General features: G+C 32.4%; 2 protein-coding genes across 2 annotated transcripts; one reads left to right on the top strand and one right to left on the bottom strand.

Annotated features, from left to right (window-relative positions):
• Positions 1–172: 172 nt before the first annotated feature.
• Positions 173–3,181, bottom strand: LOC110409607 (forkhead-associated domain protein). Its single transcript, XM_021419010.1, has 4 exons — positions 2,935–3,181; positions 2,428–2,627; positions 425–897; positions 173–283 (listed from the first exon to the last, which is right to left on the bottom strand). Exons 1-4 carry the CDS (start codon positions 3,080–3,082, stop codon positions 244–246), a joined length of 861 nt encoding a protein of 286 aa, XP_021274685.1. The 5' UTR covers positions 3,083–3,181; the 3' UTR covers positions 173–243.
• A 9,670-nt stretch (positions 3,182–12,851) lies between these two features.
• Positions 12,852–15,549, top strand: LOC110408840 (WRKY transcription factor 71-like). Its single transcript, XM_021417948.2, has 3 exons — positions 12,852–13,559; positions 14,019–14,156; positions 14,716–15,549. Exons 1-3 carry the CDS (start codon positions 13,108–13,110, stop codon positions 15,074–15,076), a joined length of 951 nt encoding a protein of 316 aa, XP_021273623.1. The 5' UTR covers positions 12,852–13,107; the 3' UTR covers positions 15,077–15,549.
• Positions 15,550–21,069: the final 5,520 nt, after the last annotated feature.

A 21,069-nucleotide genomic window follows, 5' to 3' on the forward strand; every position in this document is an offset into this window, starting at 1 on the left:
TTTCATCATCTTTGTCAAGGAACACCAAAGAAATGGAAGAAAGAGTGTAAGATGTGAGGGTTCCACATTTGGCCTAGACAAGGTCACAAATGCAGTTGGTGCTTTTGCTGCCAGCAATAACTATAACAGTCATAAAACAAATGCTAACTTGCAATGTAGAAACTTTTACTTATATGAAATAATTTCTGCTAAAAAAATGCCCTCACCTGGTAGTAGGAACCTGACTGAGATAATAATGAAGCCTTAACTGATCTCTACCTTCGTCTGCCTCATATTTGTAATTCTGCGAAGATACAGGTTTGAGAAACTTAACAATGATCTATGGTATAAAATGTCTAAGCTGTTATTGTTGATTGTTTCAAAGTTGAGAAAAGCAGAAATGGGATTGAAGTTTCACCAATTTTTAAGTTGGTTAAAGGGTTACCTCTGTCTTATGTCAACGATACTCTCAAGAAGTTCCCTTGTTTGCTGCACCTTCAAATTTTTTGGCTTCTCATCGTCCAGTAACAATGTTGAAACATTCAATACTGTTACAAGTTCTTGTTCAATTTTCTTGAGCTGTTGATCCAGATGCTCCAAGAAGTCCTCATAAGTTGATGTTGCTGCCAAGCTACTATTTATAGTGTCTTCATTAAATACAATGAAACTTGGAAATGCTTGATGTTCCTCTAGCTCCTCATTGGCAGGTTGCTCCACGAGATCATCTGTATGGAGCGGCAACTTTTGATCTTCACAGAGTGTTTGGGCATCATGGGCAATGTCCTTATTCTGATTTTTATCATTTGCAGCTCGCTCCTTTGGAGATACAATCCGAACTGGCATAGAATCATCTTCTCCACCTATTTCTGTCTCTGACGCAATGTTCCCAATTAGTTGAGTTTCTTTGACAGTTATTGCCTGAAATTGAGGTGACTTGTTAATACAGCTCAAACCATTGAGCCCTTCAAATAAGATCAACAAAAAGGAAAATCATATTTTATAGAGAAAATTTTTAAAGAAAACAAAATCTATTGTGGGTGACTGACTGCATTAACAGTGAATCAAAATCAGAAAATCACAGCCTTGAGCAGCAATTAATAATAGTTTATAAGTGGCAACTCCTGGTGGAAATGGAAACGAAAGCCAAAAGAAAACAGCAACTTATTTTTACATACAAGATATAAAGTATATGGATCTTTAAATAGCATATACATATCAGATGATGATATCTGGGAGTCTTGCCTAGTGCTTAGCATGGCTCCATAGGACAAGAGTAAACTACTTCTGAAACTACCAAATTTTTGTTTTGCAGAATATAGGAAAAATGCAGTGTTTATCTTACACAACACTTCCAACCATTGATCATTAGCTGTTCATTTATGTAACAGAAAGAACTAAGAAGCACTGAACATTTCAGACAGTCATGTAACCAGAAAGAGATGAGAAAGTATTCTTAAAATATTTGTAAATTTAGAATTTGCTTTTTATGTTTAGGTAAGTGTGCAAATCCCATAGTCACCAGTACCCACCAATACCAGCATCATATTCTAATTACCACTTAAGTTTTGCATAAAACTTAAAATATTAGCATAAGCAGCATCAGAATATCGTGGCTTATTTGGACTATATGGTACACTAAAAATTCGAGGAATCCATCAAAAAATAAGAAACAATTGTGGGCTTGAATTTCAACAACTGTAATCATAAATATGCAAGTCATGCAAAATTTAAATTACGTGGAACTAGATAAGTAAAAAAGTCAGACTAACAAAGAAAAGACAGATTGGTAACCACCATTTGAGCCCCTCAGGCAGTTTCCATATCCCCTAAATGTGGAAATGCTATCCATGATGTAATAAGATTTATGATACAAATTTGATATTATTAAGTGGGGAGAACATAAATCCCACATTGGTTTAAGTTTTAAGTAATCTAAAGTTTATTGAAGTATATCACAGTATCACCGTACTACTCAGAGGAAAAGAACAAAATTGTAATTAACTGATTTTAAAAGCTTCAACCCAAATTTTCTATTGATCAGAAAATAGCAATATCAAATTTGAGAAGATAAAACAACTATTAAAACCATAAATCAAAGTGGAGGCTTCAAGACACTTTGATGTTTTACCACACACAGTTAAAAAAATATATTTAAGGATAATTTCACTGAATTCTTTCAAGTGAAAAATAGAAATTATGTTTGTTCAACATAATGGATAAACAGAAACTCCATGCACTGTATCATTTATAAAGTTTGCACATGACGCATAGCAAATGTCATGAAATTAGTTAATGGAATGCCTTATTTTAAGTTTTTCACAATAATAATGCATTTATTGCTGATACTATCCAAACTCATAGGTTAATACTTTTTATCTTTTAAATGTTAATTTTAATTCTTTGTTCTTTATATTAGCAAGAATATTATCAAGTACAATCTCATTATACCTCATTAAGCTTTGTAGAAAGCTTATCCAATAACTCAATCCGACTCTTAGACTTTTCCAAAGCTTGCATAACCTTCTTCTTCTGACAAAGCAGGTCCCTTGCCTCATTTTCGCTTCCCCTCTGAATACTAACAGCAGCCTGGCGCCGAAACTTTTCAGCTGCCTCTGATAACCGCAAAAACCTCAATCTAGCACTGCTAGCTGAATATCAACAAAGAAATAGTAACTTCGAATTTTCTTACATTCATTCTTCACCAATCAAATTAATCCCAATCACAACCAGTTACAAAAGTTATTCCAATATGATCCAAGGAATCACTTAAATTCTTGTCAGCCCGTGAAAAATTGCATTTATTTAGTTTGTCGACTTCAAACACCAACTATCAAAGTCAACATGCTCTAAATCGAAATGGGTATAGAGTTATAAATCTAATAATGTAAAAGGGGAAATGGGTAATGGTGATTTCGATGAAAAATGGTAAGAAGAAGAGAGGAGAGAATTAGTTACCTTTGGCTCGGGTGGTCTCAGCTTCGGCATGTAGTTGGTCCAGCTGGTAACGAAGCTGCTCTGTGCTGATTTTGGAAGTTGAAGCCACGCATGTGGGCCTCAGCAGGGGCCTGTAACCTCCTACAACCATTGCTGCACATTTCATCATCGCCTTGGCTTCTTCTTCGTCTCAACTTCTACTCCCCACCATAAAACACTGAAATAATATGTTTAAAAAAGAGATAAGGGATTAGTTCCCGGTCCTATAATCTTTTATTGGTAAGAGATTAAGAAGAAAGCATTGATTTTTTTAATATATCTTATATTAAAAATTTTAATTTTTAAATATCGATGTGCAATCATTTTTCATATAAAAAGGTTAGATAAATTATAAAATGATTAATATAGAAAATAGAAAAATAAAAAGGTTAAATATGATTTTGAGAATTTTTTTTTAAATTTATCATTTATGTCAATTTTAGACTAATGCACTTTCCATTACAAATTGAACCATTCATCCAAAATATTTTTCAAAATACTTATAAAGTAATATTATCTTTTATTTAAAAAATTGAATTCGGATTTTCATCCCTCAAATAAAAAAAAACTTATAATACTCTTAATTTTTTTGTTTCATAGAATTATTTATAATTTCATTTCCTTTTTAGTTAAAACTATTAAGCAAAAATACTAGTAAAAAATATGATATATGTGATTAATTTAAAAGTGATTTTTTTTCCTTAGTCTCATGTCATTATTTTGTCAAGTCAATACGAAATACCATAGGCAACTAGATCAATAATCAACCTCTTTTGGCAAAGTAATACGTTATGCATTTTCTGTAAGGAAAATGGGCCGGTTTATAGGAAGAAGGCCCATTCCCCTAAAGGCCCCAAGCTCCTCAACATTTTTTTGTTGGGCCAAAAATGAATAAAACAGAGCATCAGCCTTGTGGGACAGGCCACCATCACTCACCCATTGTTGCTAATTCTGTTTTACCCTTTTTCTTCATTTGGGAACAGGTAATTCAAACCCAACTTATAAATTTTGGAATTGTATTTAGACAACGTACAAACCTTTTGTCCACTTCTCTAGCTGCCTTAATCAAGGATTTCCCTGAATTAAATATTACTATTCAAGTTACAATGAGATATTTTCTTTGTATTTATATAAAGTGATGAATCTTTTACTAATCATTGAGTTATCTTGATGTGTTTCATGCTACTCTTGACATCCATTTCTTCTTTTAATATCTTTGGTTAGAGTCACTTTATAATATATCAAAACATAACATTCCACGTATAAGATAAATTAATAATCTCATATCTAATGATCACTAACATAATTGTCATAAAAGAAATTATTTCATAAACATTAAAAGTGACATATTAAATGAAATTTTAATCACAGGTTGTGTTTAGTGAACTTATCCTTATAACAAATACCCACATGTTCATTCATGTATCCTCATAATTCAATTTATGAGATGGATTACTCATTTTATAAGTTAAGAATATAATCATGTATTGGTTTTCATATTCTAGCAATATCCATTTTGTTTTATATAAAACTTTGATTAAGAGCTATTTAGAAAGAAGACTTTCATGTAATAAGGTTTTTATAATTATAACCTTTTATATTATCTTGCGCAAAACATACAATATTCCGTGAACTTTATTTCAATCAATCGATATTTATAAGTCCTTTTAAAAATCAAGAATGTCTTTTTTAAATAATTAAAACTTAAATACAAGATATATCTTTACACAGACCAACTTATTTGCTTACAAGGCATAAAACTACACTATTAATACCCATCGAAGACCTCTGGTCCTCGGCACAAAAATTGCTTGGCTTATCTCTTAAGCACTCATCCGTTGATCCTGCAGCTGCAAGTTCTGCATTTGTAACCTTGAGCAAGCTCTAAGCCTGTTATAAAGCTTATGGCGTTTAGCAGCAGCCTTTAACAAATCAAACATGACTTTTCCTCTCTTCCTCTAGAGTTTAAAGCAGCATATATCCAAGTGTATCAAAAGCTTACTCATCTTGCAATACTCAAAGAACAGGTATTCATCAAAATCCATTCTGTTGAAGCTGAGCTTGATGCAGCATGTGGCTAAACTGGAAGCTACGCGTAAGTAAATGAAGGCCTCCTAATTAATTTGCCACCCCTGAGAGATGAGCATATCTAACAAAACTGTAACTGTTGTAGTCATGGAGTCTTGACCCACCAAAGGCTTCTTTTCAGCTTTTTTTTTTTTTTTTATTTTCTTTCACTTATCTATCAGACCTATACCTAATTCAAGTTCTAACCGCCAATGTTGGCATATGCTATTCCTTTCGATGCATGAATCTCTTCAGACTTGGCAGCCACAGGCCATCAAGATTTGGGTCCACATAAGAGAACCACCTCGGGAGGGTTTGAGCCCATGATTTGATCTAATAATAACACCCAACACCAAATGTCACTTTCTGAGACTCGTATACAACTGTAACTGTAATGGTGACAAATTTCCCATCAAACCTATACTCAAAATCACAAATGTGATTTGGACAACCTCCTAATTCATGATCATCTATGCCACAATCATGAAGTTTTGTTCCATCCCTTTTCTGGACCAAGTTTTAGTTTTTGGCATACATGCAAAATGTACAAGAGGTGACAATTCCTATTAATAGAGTAAATAAATTATATGAGAAATCATGCTAAAGGAAAAAGGATTAATCTCAATATCTCATTTATTTTTTGAATGAAGAGAAAAGAACATTTTCTCCTAACCTAAGGTGTCCAAGCCGGGCTACATACCCAACCCTATTATTTTATTATTTAATAATATTTATTTAATTTTAATTTTAAAAATATTACTATAAAATATTATTTTATTATTTTAATAATATATGTAAATGGACGGATCGAGTTGAATCAAGCTTAGCATATAAAAAGGAAGGCTTGATAGCTCGATCAGAAATCAACTCGAACCCGATCGATGAACATCTTTATTAAAATACACTTTTTATTAGCACTTTCCTAAATTCTGTTTATTTGTAAGGGAGTTATCGTGTTATGTCACTTATTTGAGAATATTTTAATGGAAAATTAATAGAGGTTTAGATAAATCCATGCCTTCATCTCTTGTTCTTTTTCACGACAATACACATACAAAACAATAATAATAATTCTTTTAGTACAAGGGGGACTGTTTTAACTCCAACCCAGGATGTCTATTCCACCCCTAACTTGCCTTGACCACATAAGCTAATAAATAAAATAAATGAACTTATAACGAATGATCATTCTACACATTGATTGGTTCTAAGAAGGTGAGAAATGGGGTTACCATGACATTTAACTTTATTTAATTTAATTTTGTTTGAGTAATTTGATAAAGAAAGATCGAGAAAATTTCTCTTAGATGACTTCCTTTGTTAGTTGTTTTAGGCAAAAGATTTCTTTTTCCAAATTTTAATAAATATGGTAAATAATTTTCAAATTAATCAAAAACACATGAACTCGTACATGTTCAGTGTGATCAATTTTAATTGTACTATCTCTTGATTTGTCAATCTTATAAATGGAGTGACAGGGAAGATACATGTAATAATTTTTCTCACGTAATTATCACATATACCATAGTTACACATCTAGTAGAAGAAATATTTAATGAATAAACCAAAGGCTAAGTTACTCAATTAGTCACCACTCACCAATAAAAAAACAAGTACTAAAAGCATAAATCAAACGAAACTTAATCAAATCTTTAGTTCCACAAATTGAAACCAAGTCAAGCTGTAGCTTTCTCTTCTCTTTGAAGAGCAAAAACTATTCTTTAGAATTAGAATGTTATTTATAAAATAAGATAATTAATTTGACAGTGTCAGGATCTCTCTTTCTTTCTTCCAATCCTGAACTGAATTAAATATTCCATATTCTATGCAATGAAACAGATACCTTTTGAAAAACATCTTAAGCAATGTCTTAAGTGAAATTTGACCTTTGTTACCTCCAATGTCTGGGCATAAATAAACCATGAACTAGTCAACTCACCAATTTTGTTGCATTTGGTGAGTCACTATTTATAAAATACAACAATCTACAGAAATGTCACTATCTCTCCTTTCATCTTCTTGATGAGAAAAGAATAATATCTTCATTGCATTGGTGGAGCAGATGATTGAACGAAACAACTTGGAAAAAGCTTTGGGTTGAATAAATTCTCTCTCTCTCTCTCTTTGCCTAAACTACACTTTAGTGGTTGAGAGAGGCAGTCAAGAATGGTTCAAAACATTGAAAATTTCACATTTGAAATTGAACTTTACATAAAATCAACTGCATGCAAACTTGATATGGACATAAATCAATAAGAAAAGAGAACAAATGGAATTATTCAAAGAGAAATCATAATCATGCACAAGAATATGTACAAAATGATATTCTACAACAGAGATGGGGAACAATATATATGTATTTGTGTGTGTGTGTGTGTATATAAATGTATGTAATGATTAGATAAGCTAATAAATAACATTGATTTCTTAACTAGTAGTGAAGTCATATTTTCTATTTTCATTCTAGTTAGTACAAGAGAAAGAGCATATATATACTGAATTTAGGATTTCTACCTAATCCTTAAACCAGAATTACCTGACTAATTAAACCTAGAAATGATATCCCAGTCCAAGTTTGTTTAATTTTTGTACTTAAATATGCTAATGGGCCTAATTATCAGTCGACCTAATTAGTTATTAAAGGTTTAGCTTAACTTAAGTATGAATACTTATTCCACTCGATGTTTTAAGGTTAGAAAACACTCAAAGAGGGAGTTGGAATGTTAGGTGCATGTATTCATTCACTGAGTGAGAAATGAACTGAAATTCTCCTTTCTCAAAATAAAGAGAGTGTGTGTTTGTGTGTGTGACGACTGCTAGAGTGTTTAGGGGTTGGATTTCATCCTTTCCCTATTGTTTTTTTTTTGGTACAAAAAGATACTAAGATTTAGGGGTGTTTTTAACGTTTGCATGCCCAAGTCACATTTTTCTTTGTACAGTTAAAAAGAGAAACCCGATAGTGGACAGACAAGAGCAGCCTTGAGCAATCAAAGTGATACCAAAAAATTTCTTTGACTATAAAAGAGTTTATTGGCTTTGGAATCACTCCAATCGATTTTGTGGGTTGATTTTTACAAAAAGAAAAAGTTTCTATACGGTTAAATGTTTTTTGCCCAAAAGTTCTCTCATGCCGTTTGTCTCGTTAAGCTCTTGCACTGAATATATGGACCGAAATTAATGAATTGCAAAATCATTAATTGTGATAACAATTTTCGAGAAAACGTGATTTTTGCTCCATCATTGAAAGTGGAAACATGCAATTATCATTATATATGAAGAAGTACAACAATTTTCCTTCTGTGTGTTGTGTGCAATATAAATCTCCCAATCTCAACGGCTAAAAATATAGAACAATGTCACATATACATGCATCACATGTTTCTGTACGGAGAGAGAGAGAGAGAGAGAGAGAGAGAGAGTCTGCATATATGCGGCTGTAATTGCAAGGTTTATCAGCCTGCTATCTTTGACAACTCAGAAACAAAACTGTATGTTTCACATTAGTTGGCTTTTGTCACAGGAAAGCGTGCAACACTTGAAAACTTGAATATCAAAGAAACAATGGCAGGCTGAAAATGAATATAAGCCGCAGCAGCAGCCATCTTATGACAGCACAAAAGCTGCAGCCTTACAGATACATATATAGTCAGGTGGAGCCATGGAGAGTAGTTTTCTGTACATATGTTTGCAGCTGTGAATGGAAATTTGTTTCCTTATGATCGAAGGAGAAGTCATAAAAAAACGTTGAGAGGCTAGCTAGCTGGACTTACGGAAGATGCCAAGTTCAAATCATGGTCTACTTTCCTGTGGCGTTCAATATTTAAGCGGAAGAAAGGGTACTGCAAATACAGCACAAACGTGGAGTAATCATGTCATACAATATTTTCCTCGCAGACATCTCAATCAGGTCGTGCTGCATTCATTTTTTCCAAATGCTGAATGTAGAAATTAATGTTCCAAAAACGAATTGCAGTACTCAGATTAATCCTTAAAAGCCAAATTAACCATCCTATGTCTACAGAATTAATGCCGATATATGGTCAGTACTGTAGCTTGACCGTACTGTCTACACCTAACAAAAAAACTGCTCTCCTTTGACTAACGTTTCCATAAACAATTAATGCCAGGAACCATGGTTCGCTCTTTCTTTCTTCTTTATTTTTTATTTTTGGGTTTGAGGGGAACAAAGAGGTCAGCAATCTCAAGCTAGCTAGCTCTTACCCGTGGGGGTTTTAATAGTTATTTTTGCTATTCTCCATATGAAAAGTCGCACCTATGTATACCAAATATTCCAGCTACACTCAATATGTACCTCCATGATTAATTCCAATATTAGAGTACTCAAGCCTAATTTCACTTGAGAATAGATTGGCAATAAATTAAGTTGTAATAATCGGCTATGGATTTATTAAACATAAAGCAGAGTAATTTAAGTGAATAAAGTGATTACTTTCTGCAAATTATTGACTTCAAATGTTCATAATTTCAAAAGTCATGTGTGTGTATATACATACATACATATATATATATATATGTATGCTATTAGGTAGGTTGAGTTAAACGTTTATGTATAGTGACTAATTATCCATAATTCATTAATTCTTTGGAGTTAGATTCATACATGTATTTGCGATGTACTTACTATATAGTGTAACTTGATCCTTGCATGTTAATTATGCTATTTTGTTTTAAGTTTTTGTTTATTGCACTATATATTCAGAAGAGACAAATATGCAGGCACACACACATAAACACATTGATTAATTTGATAGATTTTCTCCCCCTTCTTTGTCATAACATATATATATCCTATTTTTTCATCATTTTGTGTACTAAAAAGCACCATTAATTGTTATCATTACATTTATTCTTCGTGTAAACTTTTGAAACCTTTGGGTCAAGTCAAATATATAACATTAGGAGTATAGCTTTAAGCAGGCTTTTCCTTGTTTATTTGTCAATTTGCCAGCTCTATTATTAGTTGGGAGAGGGCAACCTGTTGGTACCACAGGGACCTGATGTACCATATATATGCATAAGTCATAAAAGAAGTGCGCGGACCATCTCATGATTAGTTCTTTGACATCAAAAATCATTTCCACATTATTCCGTGGCCCTCTCTTATCTAAAATGTACAATGTACATCTTATCAATTGGCCGGCCTTGGGGACATATTTTGGTCTGGGAAAACGTTAAACAGTCTGAAAAAAAAGTAGCACAGTTCGATCAGTCCACATATATAGAGATACATACAATTTTTGCCTCTAAAGTTGATGTTATCTACTCCTTGTATATATCACTGTTTCTATCTCCCTACTTTCGGATACTCCTTTTTTAGATTACTGAACGTCGTCCCTTGGTGTACTCTACAATGCTTTAATTTGTAGAGAATGTACAGTAAGGTTGATCTCTTCTTTTCAGACTAAACACACTCATCATGTTATTACCTGCTTTTATGCATCAACTAGCCACTTTTTTTTTTTGGCACTACATACTGCTATGCCTTGACTTTTGTTGAAGAAGAAGATGCTCCTTTTTCACGCTTAAATAATTCTAGAGGTGATTCGATATTACATCATATTCCTTAGTAAGACAAAAATGCGAATCATGCCATCAAAAAATTAATAGGAGGGAGACGACATTCATTCTCACTGGAGCTAGCTTGGAATTTTTTTAATTATATATGCAATAAACAAAAATTGATTCCTTAATCGAGGCGTCGGCAACAGAAATTTGGGTTAAGTTGTTGGTTTTCTTTTGTGTTTGACTCCTTATATATCAAGGATTTGGTGGAACATACGTTGGAATGTTAATTTCTTCGTATTTTTCTTTTACTTTATGAGCAAATTTATGTTTTAAGAATTTGTAGGCAGATTCAATTAATTGTAGAGGGAGAAATATATATAGAGTAGCACAAAGCATTTTATCATACTTAACCGTGTAATACACTCGCACTCATGTTCCAAATCAAACATATAGCTATGCCAATTTTCCTTTTGAAAAGTCAGAAATATTTCTCCTGTAATAATAGAAGTCATGGACTGCAATATGCTGAGGTAAGTCTTTAGCTTTCCCTAATAACCAAAAGACTAACCCTAAACTGAACTAGCTATAGTAAGCCTTTTCTTAATTATTTCTATTGTTTTACATGTATATATATATATATATATATATTTCACGTGCAAATTATCAATATATAATTTGGGATGCATGTCTCAAAAACCTAAAGCATGTGCAGATGGCATGCTGAATGAATAAATTACAGTGAAAATTAAGGAACAAAACATTCTTAAAAGCAATAATAACACAAACGAACATGGGAACAAAGAAAGATAAAAAAGCATGCTTTGTTATGTTTGACTAAGCTTTTATCAACCAAAAGTCTGCCATAAAATTCGGATGTTAACGGTGCCCTTGAAATCATAAACAAAAAGATGACGTCATTGCCTACTCAGCACAAAAAAATTAAAAGAAAAAACAACAAAACAATGCACATATTAGACTAACTTAAATATAAAAAGGTTATGTAAATAACCATTTGATCTAAAAATAAACAATAATATTAATTTTTGAAAATATTTTTTTTTGTCTTTTCGGCCTTAAGTTGCACTGTAACTTAAGTGAAGTAATGTCTTTATTAGGTGAAATTTTATTTCACTATTTATGTAAAATGAGAGGTAAGGTTTGTGTCTTCTTTTATTTTGTATATTTTATTTATTTTATTAATAAAATTTTAACAAAAAAAATTGAATGCCTGTTCGAATTTCCAACCTTTTTTTAAAAAAAAAGTTGCACTGTAACTCTTCCCTAAAGTAATTACGAAAAATTGCACAAGCAAAAATAATTAAACAAAAGGTGTGAAAAAAAGCGGCAGAAATATCTCCCACGTGCTACCTACGGTCAAAGGGCGGTGCCCAATCCCTGACACGTGTAAGCCTCTTCCTCCAATGTTAAGAAACCGCATAGTTGGAACGTTGACCATTTCCTACATCTACTTGACTGTGACTGCCACATAATGTTGCCGGTCAATCACTGAATTTATTAATTCTCTCTTTAAAATCATATTTAATGGATAATTAAAATAAATAACAATAGTTTTTCAAAGGCTCTTTTAAATCTATTTGTGGTAAGAATAATTACCTCTCCATTCCATTTTTTGTCCTTTTTTTATCTTCTAAACTTATATTTTTTTTCACTTATTTGAACACTTAATACATTTATATTTTCTTATTATTTTTAAATTTCGTTTTCATTATTTTTTTAAAAACATTTTGGTATTGAAAATCAGGAAACGTTAATTATATAACATTTTTAAATTATAAATATAAAATATATACTATGTTTTTTTTTAAAATTTTCATGAAAGTCAAATAAAGATAAAAAGAAAAGAAGTAAAATGAAAACGAAGATATAAAATATTCCCTTCCAATATATATTTAGAGATTTTATATTTGTATCTTTGTGGGTTGCTGATTTTCCAAATGGATAGAAATTTATTGCTTTTGTTGAATTGCGATGACTTTTCCTTTTTCCATTTTCCCCTTCATATCAAAACTAATAAAGAAAAAGAAAGGAAAAAAGTGGTGTGAGAAAAGGGTATAAAGATGTAATTATCAGTATAAAATTTATTTTCTCATATTTTACAAAATTTGAGATTGGTTGATAATTTTGACAAAAGTATATATTTAGAGGGAAAGATAGCATTCAATTATTTATAGGAAAAGATGTAAACAGTCAAATAGGCTATAATTATCCATGAAAAGATTGTTAAATTAGATTTTTAAAAGTGTAGACTTAAATAAGAGTGGAAAAAAGCCAAACCTATCTATTCCCTCACAGCTCTCTTCCCCCTCCCTCTGTCTCTCTCTCTCTCTCTCTCTCTCTCTATCATAATCTACAACAACACCGCAAGAAAAATCTAACACTACACTCCTTCTTAGTCTTATAAAATAAAACAAAGTTTCTAAATCAAAACCCCTTTTTCTTCTCTCTCTCTCTCTCTTGAACTTGGTTCAGTGTAGTTTATCCTTCTTCTTCTTCTTCATCTTTATATCTTGTTGCTTCATACTTGTTATTGTAATTAATTCTATGTCGTCGAATGAAAAGAAAGATCTACATCATTATGATCCTTTCCAAGGATTCAACCGATCGACCTTTCCATTCTTTGATGACAATCCTTCTATGTACAACCAAGCTGCTGCAGCTGTAACAGTTCCAACCCAAAATTTTCAGGGCTTTGATCCTTCTTACATGAGCTTCACTGACTGCTTACATGGCTCGCTCGACTATAACTCCTTTTCAAGAGCCTTTGACATGTCTTGTTCTTCATCTGATGTTGTCAGTCCGATCGACGACAGTAACTCCAAGAAAATTGGCACTGCAGATAATTCAGTAGGGAATATTACTGAAAACCCATCCACACCAAATTCCTCAGTGTCTTCTTCTTCTAACGAGGGAGCACCTGATGAAGATTCAAGCAAGAGCAAGAAAGACAAGCAGCCAAAAGGGGCTGAAGATGGAGATGACAAGTCAAAGAAAGTGTAGGTTATTTTAAGCTTTATTTGGTTGCTGATTCATGGTAAAGGTTGAGATGTTTCGGAACTTGCTTTCTTTTCCGGCTTATTGGATTAATAGGTTTCGTACTAGCTACTATCATTTTTTCTCTGACAAACTTTCAAAGTCTTTGAGAGGACTAGCGCATGGTTTCAATATAAAATCCATACTATATTTCTTTGATCAGTTTCCTCAACTTAGAATATTGATATAAATTTTCTCTGCCCCCCGGTGGAAGGAATTTCAAGTTTTTTTTCTTCTCTATTTTTTTAATTATCATCATCAGCTTTTCCCTTGACCAGCAGCAGTGCTTGAATGCTATATCCATTTCTAGGGATTTGCGAGGGATCCAGAAAAAAGAAATACAGACTGAGAAGCTACAAAACCCTAATACATGCTTGCCCTTTTACGGACATAATTAGTTGTATATGGTGTTAAATTTTCAGGAACAAACCAAAAAAGGAGAAACGGCAAAGAGAGCCAAGGTTTGCCTTCCTCACCAAGAGTGAGATTGATCATCTTGAAGATGGATACAGATGGAGGAAGTACGGGCAAAAAGCTGTCAAGAATAGCCCTTATCCAAGGTGGTTCTATTGATTGATCTATTCAAATTTCTGCACTTAATCTAGTCCAAATGATCGAATTCTTGATTGATATCTTAATTAATTAGCATATTTACGCCAAAATAAATAGCACATACATGTATGTATAGTATGTAAGTTTATAGCAACACATGATTATCATTCTGTTTTGATAGTATAATCTTGTCCAAATTAAGCTTGGTGAGGCTAAGCTCTTTTTACCTTAAATTTCATCGGTCATCTGTTATCGTTTGTGATAACTGGCGAGTTTAGTTCTCGGGAAAATTCTTTTGAAATTTTATTGATCAAAATTATACTTATTTATTTGCAAAAACTGAAGGATACATAACTGTTTATAATGAAGGTTACAAGGTATGCTCCATAGGAAGATAGATTACACTTAGAAGTCACTCTATTGTTGTGCAATAATTTCTAGCAAATGAAGAAGTTAACTTAAGTTCTGACCCCAAAAAAGAAGCTAACATGTTACGACTATATGTTAACATTTGCAAGATGTTTTGTGATCTCACTATCTTCACTTCCTATCGCTTGGCCACTGCAGAAGTTATTACAGATGCACCAGCCAAAAATGTACTGTCAAGAAGCGTGTTGAAAGATCATTTCAAGACCCATCAGTCGTGATCACGACATACGAAGGACAGCATAACCATCACATCCCAGCAACGCTCCGAGGCAATGCAGCTGGGGTGCTTTCACCTTCAATTCTGGCATCATCAGCATCAATGGGTCCCAGCTTTCCTCATGAGTTCCTAAGTCATTTGCTTCCATCAACAAGCAATCCAGCAGGAGACACTAACTCTTTGCACTATCAAGGCCTTCCTCCTCACCAGCAGCAGCTTCAAGTTCCTGATTATGGCTTGTTACAAGATTTAGTTTCTTCCTTCACCCGGCAGGCGCCATGAACTCTTTCCCTCCCTGTCCTTGAATTCATAAATATATATATATATATATATATATATAAAAATGAACTAATTCAAGTATGGCTCACTTAGAGCATCGATGAATATCTGACTAGCTGGAGTTTGAGCATTTTCTTTTTTCATCTTGGAAACTTCTCTGCTCTCTCCCTGTGCCAAAAGGCTGAATGATGGCTGTTCTCTTCAAGAAATGGCAATCTAATGTGATATATATGGCCCCCAAATATGGGAAATGCAAAGCTCTTTTAACGGAGGAGATGGGATTGGTCCAAGTATGAAGTTTGGGACTCCATTTTGTCTATGCTTTTTTTGTTATATATGCAATTTCAATTATTGTGATAGTTGTCGCTTACTCATGTGCCTAGAGATGAAGTCGAAACATTGGAAATTCTTGAGAAGATTGATTGTTCTTTGTTCTCTTTTGTACTATAAATTTCCTATTATCTCATGTTCTTAGAGCAAGTACCTTGAAAATTAGCTTTTCTTCTCCATTTAATTGATTCTCTTTCTATGCATATGACGATCATATAATAATTACAAGTGTTGAATATCAAGCGGGAAAAAACAAGAGAGAGAAAAGTTGACTTCATGCCTTGGCTGATCAGGGAAGATGGAGAAAAAGTGTTATCATGACTGTCAAAGTAAATTGTTGGAGAAGACTTCAAAAGATTCAACATGACATATATATATTTTTTGTTTGGTTAATCAAAATTAAAGAGGTTAATCAATAACTTTCCATTCGATTAAAGTTTCCATTAATATGTAGGTATATACGATTAAAAATGTATAAAATCAGCATCATATGGAAGTTTCAACTAATTAATTTAGTCTCTTTTTTTTTTGTAAATTAAAATAAGATTTGATAATTAATAGGTTAATTTGAATCACGACCTTTAATTTGTTCTTTCTTGTTTCGTGCATGTATATTCCTTGATAAATACAGCCAAGAATAGAAACTTTCGTTTACACCATGAAGTATTGATTTCTTGTACAAGAATGGACGTCAATTCAAGAATAATTAACAGGCTCTGACCTAAAAACAAAGTCATCTTAATCAATGGAATCCATAACCAAACATTGTTTAGTTTTAAATGCCTGTAAGAATTAGACGTGTAACAGAAAAAAAAAAATTTAAATGCAGGCTCATGTAATGATTCTTATATACTCTTCGGCTTAATTAATTTACTTTGATTGATTCTTATATTAGAGTAGTTAAGGCACTGAGTACCTAACCGGTAGCCACATCTCTCCATTTAAGAAGGGCTTAATTAATGTATGTATGTATGTATTGCATGCTTGTTGATTGTCTTTATAGGAAGCCATTCAACCATTTAAAAGCATTTAAGAGACCTGTGTGTTTTCATATATGGTAATTAGTTTAGGGTCATGATAATGAAATTGATATTTTCAACAAGAAGTTTGAATTCTGCACAAAAGATTAATATTTCTTTTAATATCATTGGGGTATTTTTAAGTTTTGTTTGAATTTAATCTTTCCCCGAGAGATTTTAAGGATACATTCTCTTATATCAATGTGATGCGCATTGAGGATTTTACTTATAGAGTGCTTCATATAAGAATCAAACCCTAATATTGACAAAAAAGAAAAAAAAAAAAAAGGACTTCTTTCCTTTCCAACTGAACAAATCTGTGTGGATGCAAAAGATATTTTGCAACTGCTTCGTATGAAAAGGAAAGTGATTAGATCTGCATAGTGATCCCATTCTTATTGATTTTCTTTTCTTTAGGGTGTTTCTTATTATTATAAGCAATCTTTTCATATGAGAATCCTACAGAAAACATATAAAAATGTTGGTTTTTAATAACAGGTATACAGAAAATGACATCTTAGTCTCTTATACTGATTAATTCAATAAGAGAGGGGAAGAATAATTATTGGGGTGGACTTTTTTGCAGACTATGTTATTCTGTTTAGTGATCTGCTAAAAAAAATATAGTGTTCAAATGCATACATAGATTTATTGAGAGATTTGTTCAAGTCAGAGGGCCAGTGACATCCACCTAACTCACCTTTATTTAATCTGAGCAATTTAGAAAGCATTCATCAGATCATAGGTAGAATATAGATTAAGTACAAAAGAAACCCCTTCATACCCTATATAAAAACTTAAAGGTTGGATTAAATTACTTGCATGAGATCCAAACCACCTCCTAGTAATGGACAAAAGAACATAAATCCTCAAACTGTTCACACTTAAGTGTCGGCTTTGTTTTGAGAATTACAATTTTTCTTAAAATTACTTTCATATCTAACCTGACAAAAAATTTTTAGGTGCCACCTGTTGCTAAAAGCTGCAAATTCCAAACCCAGAAACTGCCGACTTGCCCAAAGTTAAACCTGATGTGGTTGACATTGATTATGAAATTAATAATCATAAAACTATGACTTTAGAGGCAGGTTTCAGACTTGATAGAGAAACAGATTCAACATATTTCTCTTGTCAAAGATCCTGAGACTATGGTTTTGTGTTCCTGAGCTTTAGCAATATCGGTTTTCTGTTCAATATAACAAGAAAAAAGAAATTTTCTCCCTCCACTAATTATATGAGTTTGTTGAGTAGTATTATTCAGGTTGATTAATTTTATATTCAAGTAATATCTCTTCAATTAGTATCAATTGATTTTAGATTAGATGTTTGATACAATATCAAATTCATGTGACAAGTTCGTCTATTTATCTGTTTTATTACCGTTACTATTATTCCATATTAATTAAGTCTCGAGTTTCACATTGAACTTCCAAGTTTTATGAGCACTCTGCATTTAGTATAACAAATCCCAAAAGTGGTTGTTTGATTGGAATATTGAGAAACGAGTGTAACAAAATTTAGTGAATAAAAGCGTTTATTTTTTTATTTTGCAGGTTATTGGTTGAGGAGTTGAGAATCTAGGATGCTATTGCTAGATAGTTCATAATATTGGAAGCTTTATTCAAATGTGATTATTCAAGATTAAATATAACTCTTAAAATAAGAGAAGCATTTTTAACAAGCACAATTATTAAAAATTGTTCAGTAGACATGTATGTTACAACAAAACAGATATATAAACAAATATATATGTTGAAATAACAACAGAAACAACTTTTTTAAGTGAATATAAAAGCAACCTATACTTCCAAAACAGACTTCATCTTTCAAAAGCTTTTCTCTTCTTTTCTTATACTATTTTTTTAACAATTTTTAAAGAGTTGTTCTCAATAGAATCTAATCTAAATTCGAGATTTCAATTCATGAATCAAGAATTCATCAAATTTGATTGGTTTGATGGGACCAATTTCACCTGTTAGAGGGATACGATAATTTTTTTGCTCACAGCCTTGAAAAATTATTATGTTCTGTGTCTGAATCTTAGTGCATTTCCAAAACCAATTGATGAAGATTATGATGCACAAAAGGCATAAAGGAAAAAAAAAAGTGAAGAATTGATATGTCATGGACATATGCTAAACACTTTGACTGATCCAAAGACTCTAAAAGAAACTCAGACAGCCTTGGAGACTACTTACAAGAACAAAGAACGAGGTACTAATAAAGATAAGTGACAATTTACCTATCATGGATCAAGTATATGAACTACAAGTTTTGGTTTCAAAACTAAGAGATATTGAGGTTAAGGTTCCGAATGTGTTACAAATAGATGTAATTCTTTCTAACTTGTCTCAATCTTAGAATAATTACAAAAAAAAAAAAGATTTTGCATTCTGTTGATTTTATATCAATAAAACAATTCATGAATCAGATGCAAATAGAATGTGAAACACATATACATGATGCATTATTTCAACCTTGTTGTACTATGTTTGCTTTTTCAAAATTTTTAGAAACTAAATTCTTTTTTGCCTTTCTTGAATTACACTCACTAATCATATGGCCTTTCTTTGCACAGTGAAAATAATTTATATTTTTTTTATTTTTTTTAAAGGTCTATCTTGAAACTTTTAGTGCAAATGATTTGAATTTTGTAGAATTGTTAGAGTTTTAATTCTTTTCAAAATTATTTGAATTTTGACCTACAAGATTCAACTTATAATCAAATGGTTGAAACAGTGCATCACACACGTGCTTTATATTCTATTTGCATCTGAGTCCTAAATTGTTCTACTGATATAAAATAAACAAAATGTAGAACTTTCTTTTTGTAATTATTCCAAAATTGAGGTATTTATAGAGAATTTCACCTATTTATAGTCCATCAAGAAGGTTTTTTTAGTTTTGAAACCAAAACTTATAATTCATGTACTTAATCCAGGATAGATAGATTGTCACTTATCTTAAATTAAAAATATTTTAAAGATAAAAATTTGTTAGTATCTCATTTTTTGTTAGTCTCCAAGACTACTTAAATTTCCTTTAGAATCTCCATATTAAAGTAAAGGTTATATAGACGATTTATTCTTGAGATTCAAAAGAATTTAGTTTCTATTAATTTGCTTGCAAAGAAAGGATTTAAAATTGTTTGCAGCGTATTACAGCACATTTCTCCTCTTTTCTTATACTATTTTTCTAACAGCTATTGATGATGGTTCAGAGTACCACAAAACTTAATATCTTTAGCAAATTTGATGTTATATTAGATATTCTGCTTTCAGACATTTTTGAGTCTGGCAAATGCTCATATATATCTCTTCAAGACATCAACTACAACAATTATTGAACCAGACAGAGCATTATTCAACTCATTAAATGAGGAGAAACATAAACTGAGCAACATCAAATAGACGTTTGGTTTGGAGCATGTAGTTTAGCAGCACTGATGGGATGGGAACATCAGCATACTTTCTGAATGCAAAGACACATTGAAGCAGGTCCAAATGCGCAATTCTTGCAGAAAGCTGAGCATTCTTGTAATCCGAAACTTCCAGCTTGGTTAGGCCATCCCAAAGGGTGTTTGAGGCTGAAAGCAATATGTCTTTACAAACTTGGAATGATTTTTTGAGCTTGACTGCTGCGGTGTTTTGGAACAGGTGGTCTGCACACTGATGGGCATAGATTGCTTGAGAATACATGCAAAAAAGGACTGAATAAGTCAAGTCTGTAATGTTACTGGTGCCTCTACCAGTATCTGCTGATATACAATTCAAGCAAACATCGGGTTCCAAGGATTGGCTGCATATCTTTCGGACAAGCGTTTTGTCATCCCCTGCTTCCACAGGTTTGGACGACAGCAGAAAAACAAGCAAGAGAAATTGAGTAGGAATGGTGAAGATGACCCCATGAACATATCTAAACCAATCCATTTTGGCTTCTCTGCAAAACTCAAGCATCAAAATTTAACCTGGCTAGCACCTAGTAAGAAAACATGAAGGGTGCAATCCTATTTCTACCAGTGATTAATTAATTCAATGGTAGTTTCTTCTTACGTACTACAGCTGTTTCCTTATGGCTAATATGGGATCTAATTGAATGCTACCTCTATACGTGTTCAATATTCCTTACTTTTCCTTCTTAGGCATGAACATCTTTCCAATACGTTCCCAAGCACTTAATGCTGTTCTGGCAGTCTAGTTGTCCTATTATTGTAATTACTGGATTTGGCTCCCATTCGTTACTTTTCTATCAATTATTTTTCATTATGAATTAATGAAGAGAAAATTAATTGATGGAGAGCCGGATCTGTAATCCATATGTTAATTTCATGACCAAAGAAAATGACAATTTATACAAGTTTGCTGCTTGTGTTAATTTTTTCTGATTTCTCAACGAGCAGAAGCCAAGTTATTACATAGATATATGACTTTAGCCATGAAATTGCTGCAGACTTAGTGCGGAACTCAGCATACAACCGAACACAGACAGTGCAGAGTATCGGAAACATCTGTGTCGCCTAAAATACAACACAAATTACAGCTTCAAAAGCAAGCAAGGCAATCACTTAGGAACACAACCACCGGCATTGCTAAACATTGCAACACAGCATTATCCCCTCACACAAGCTCGGAAAAATCATTCGCCAGA

This window comes from Theobroma umbraticum, unplaced genomic scaffold, assembly GCF_002168275.2.
Source record: "Theobroma umbraticum cultivar Fairchild unplaced genomic scaffold, ASM216827v3 scaffold_44.0, whole genome shotgun sequence".
Classification (NCBI taxonomy): domain Eukaryota; kingdom Viridiplantae; phylum Streptophyta; class Magnoliopsida; order Malvales; family Malvaceae; genus Theobroma; species Theobroma umbraticum.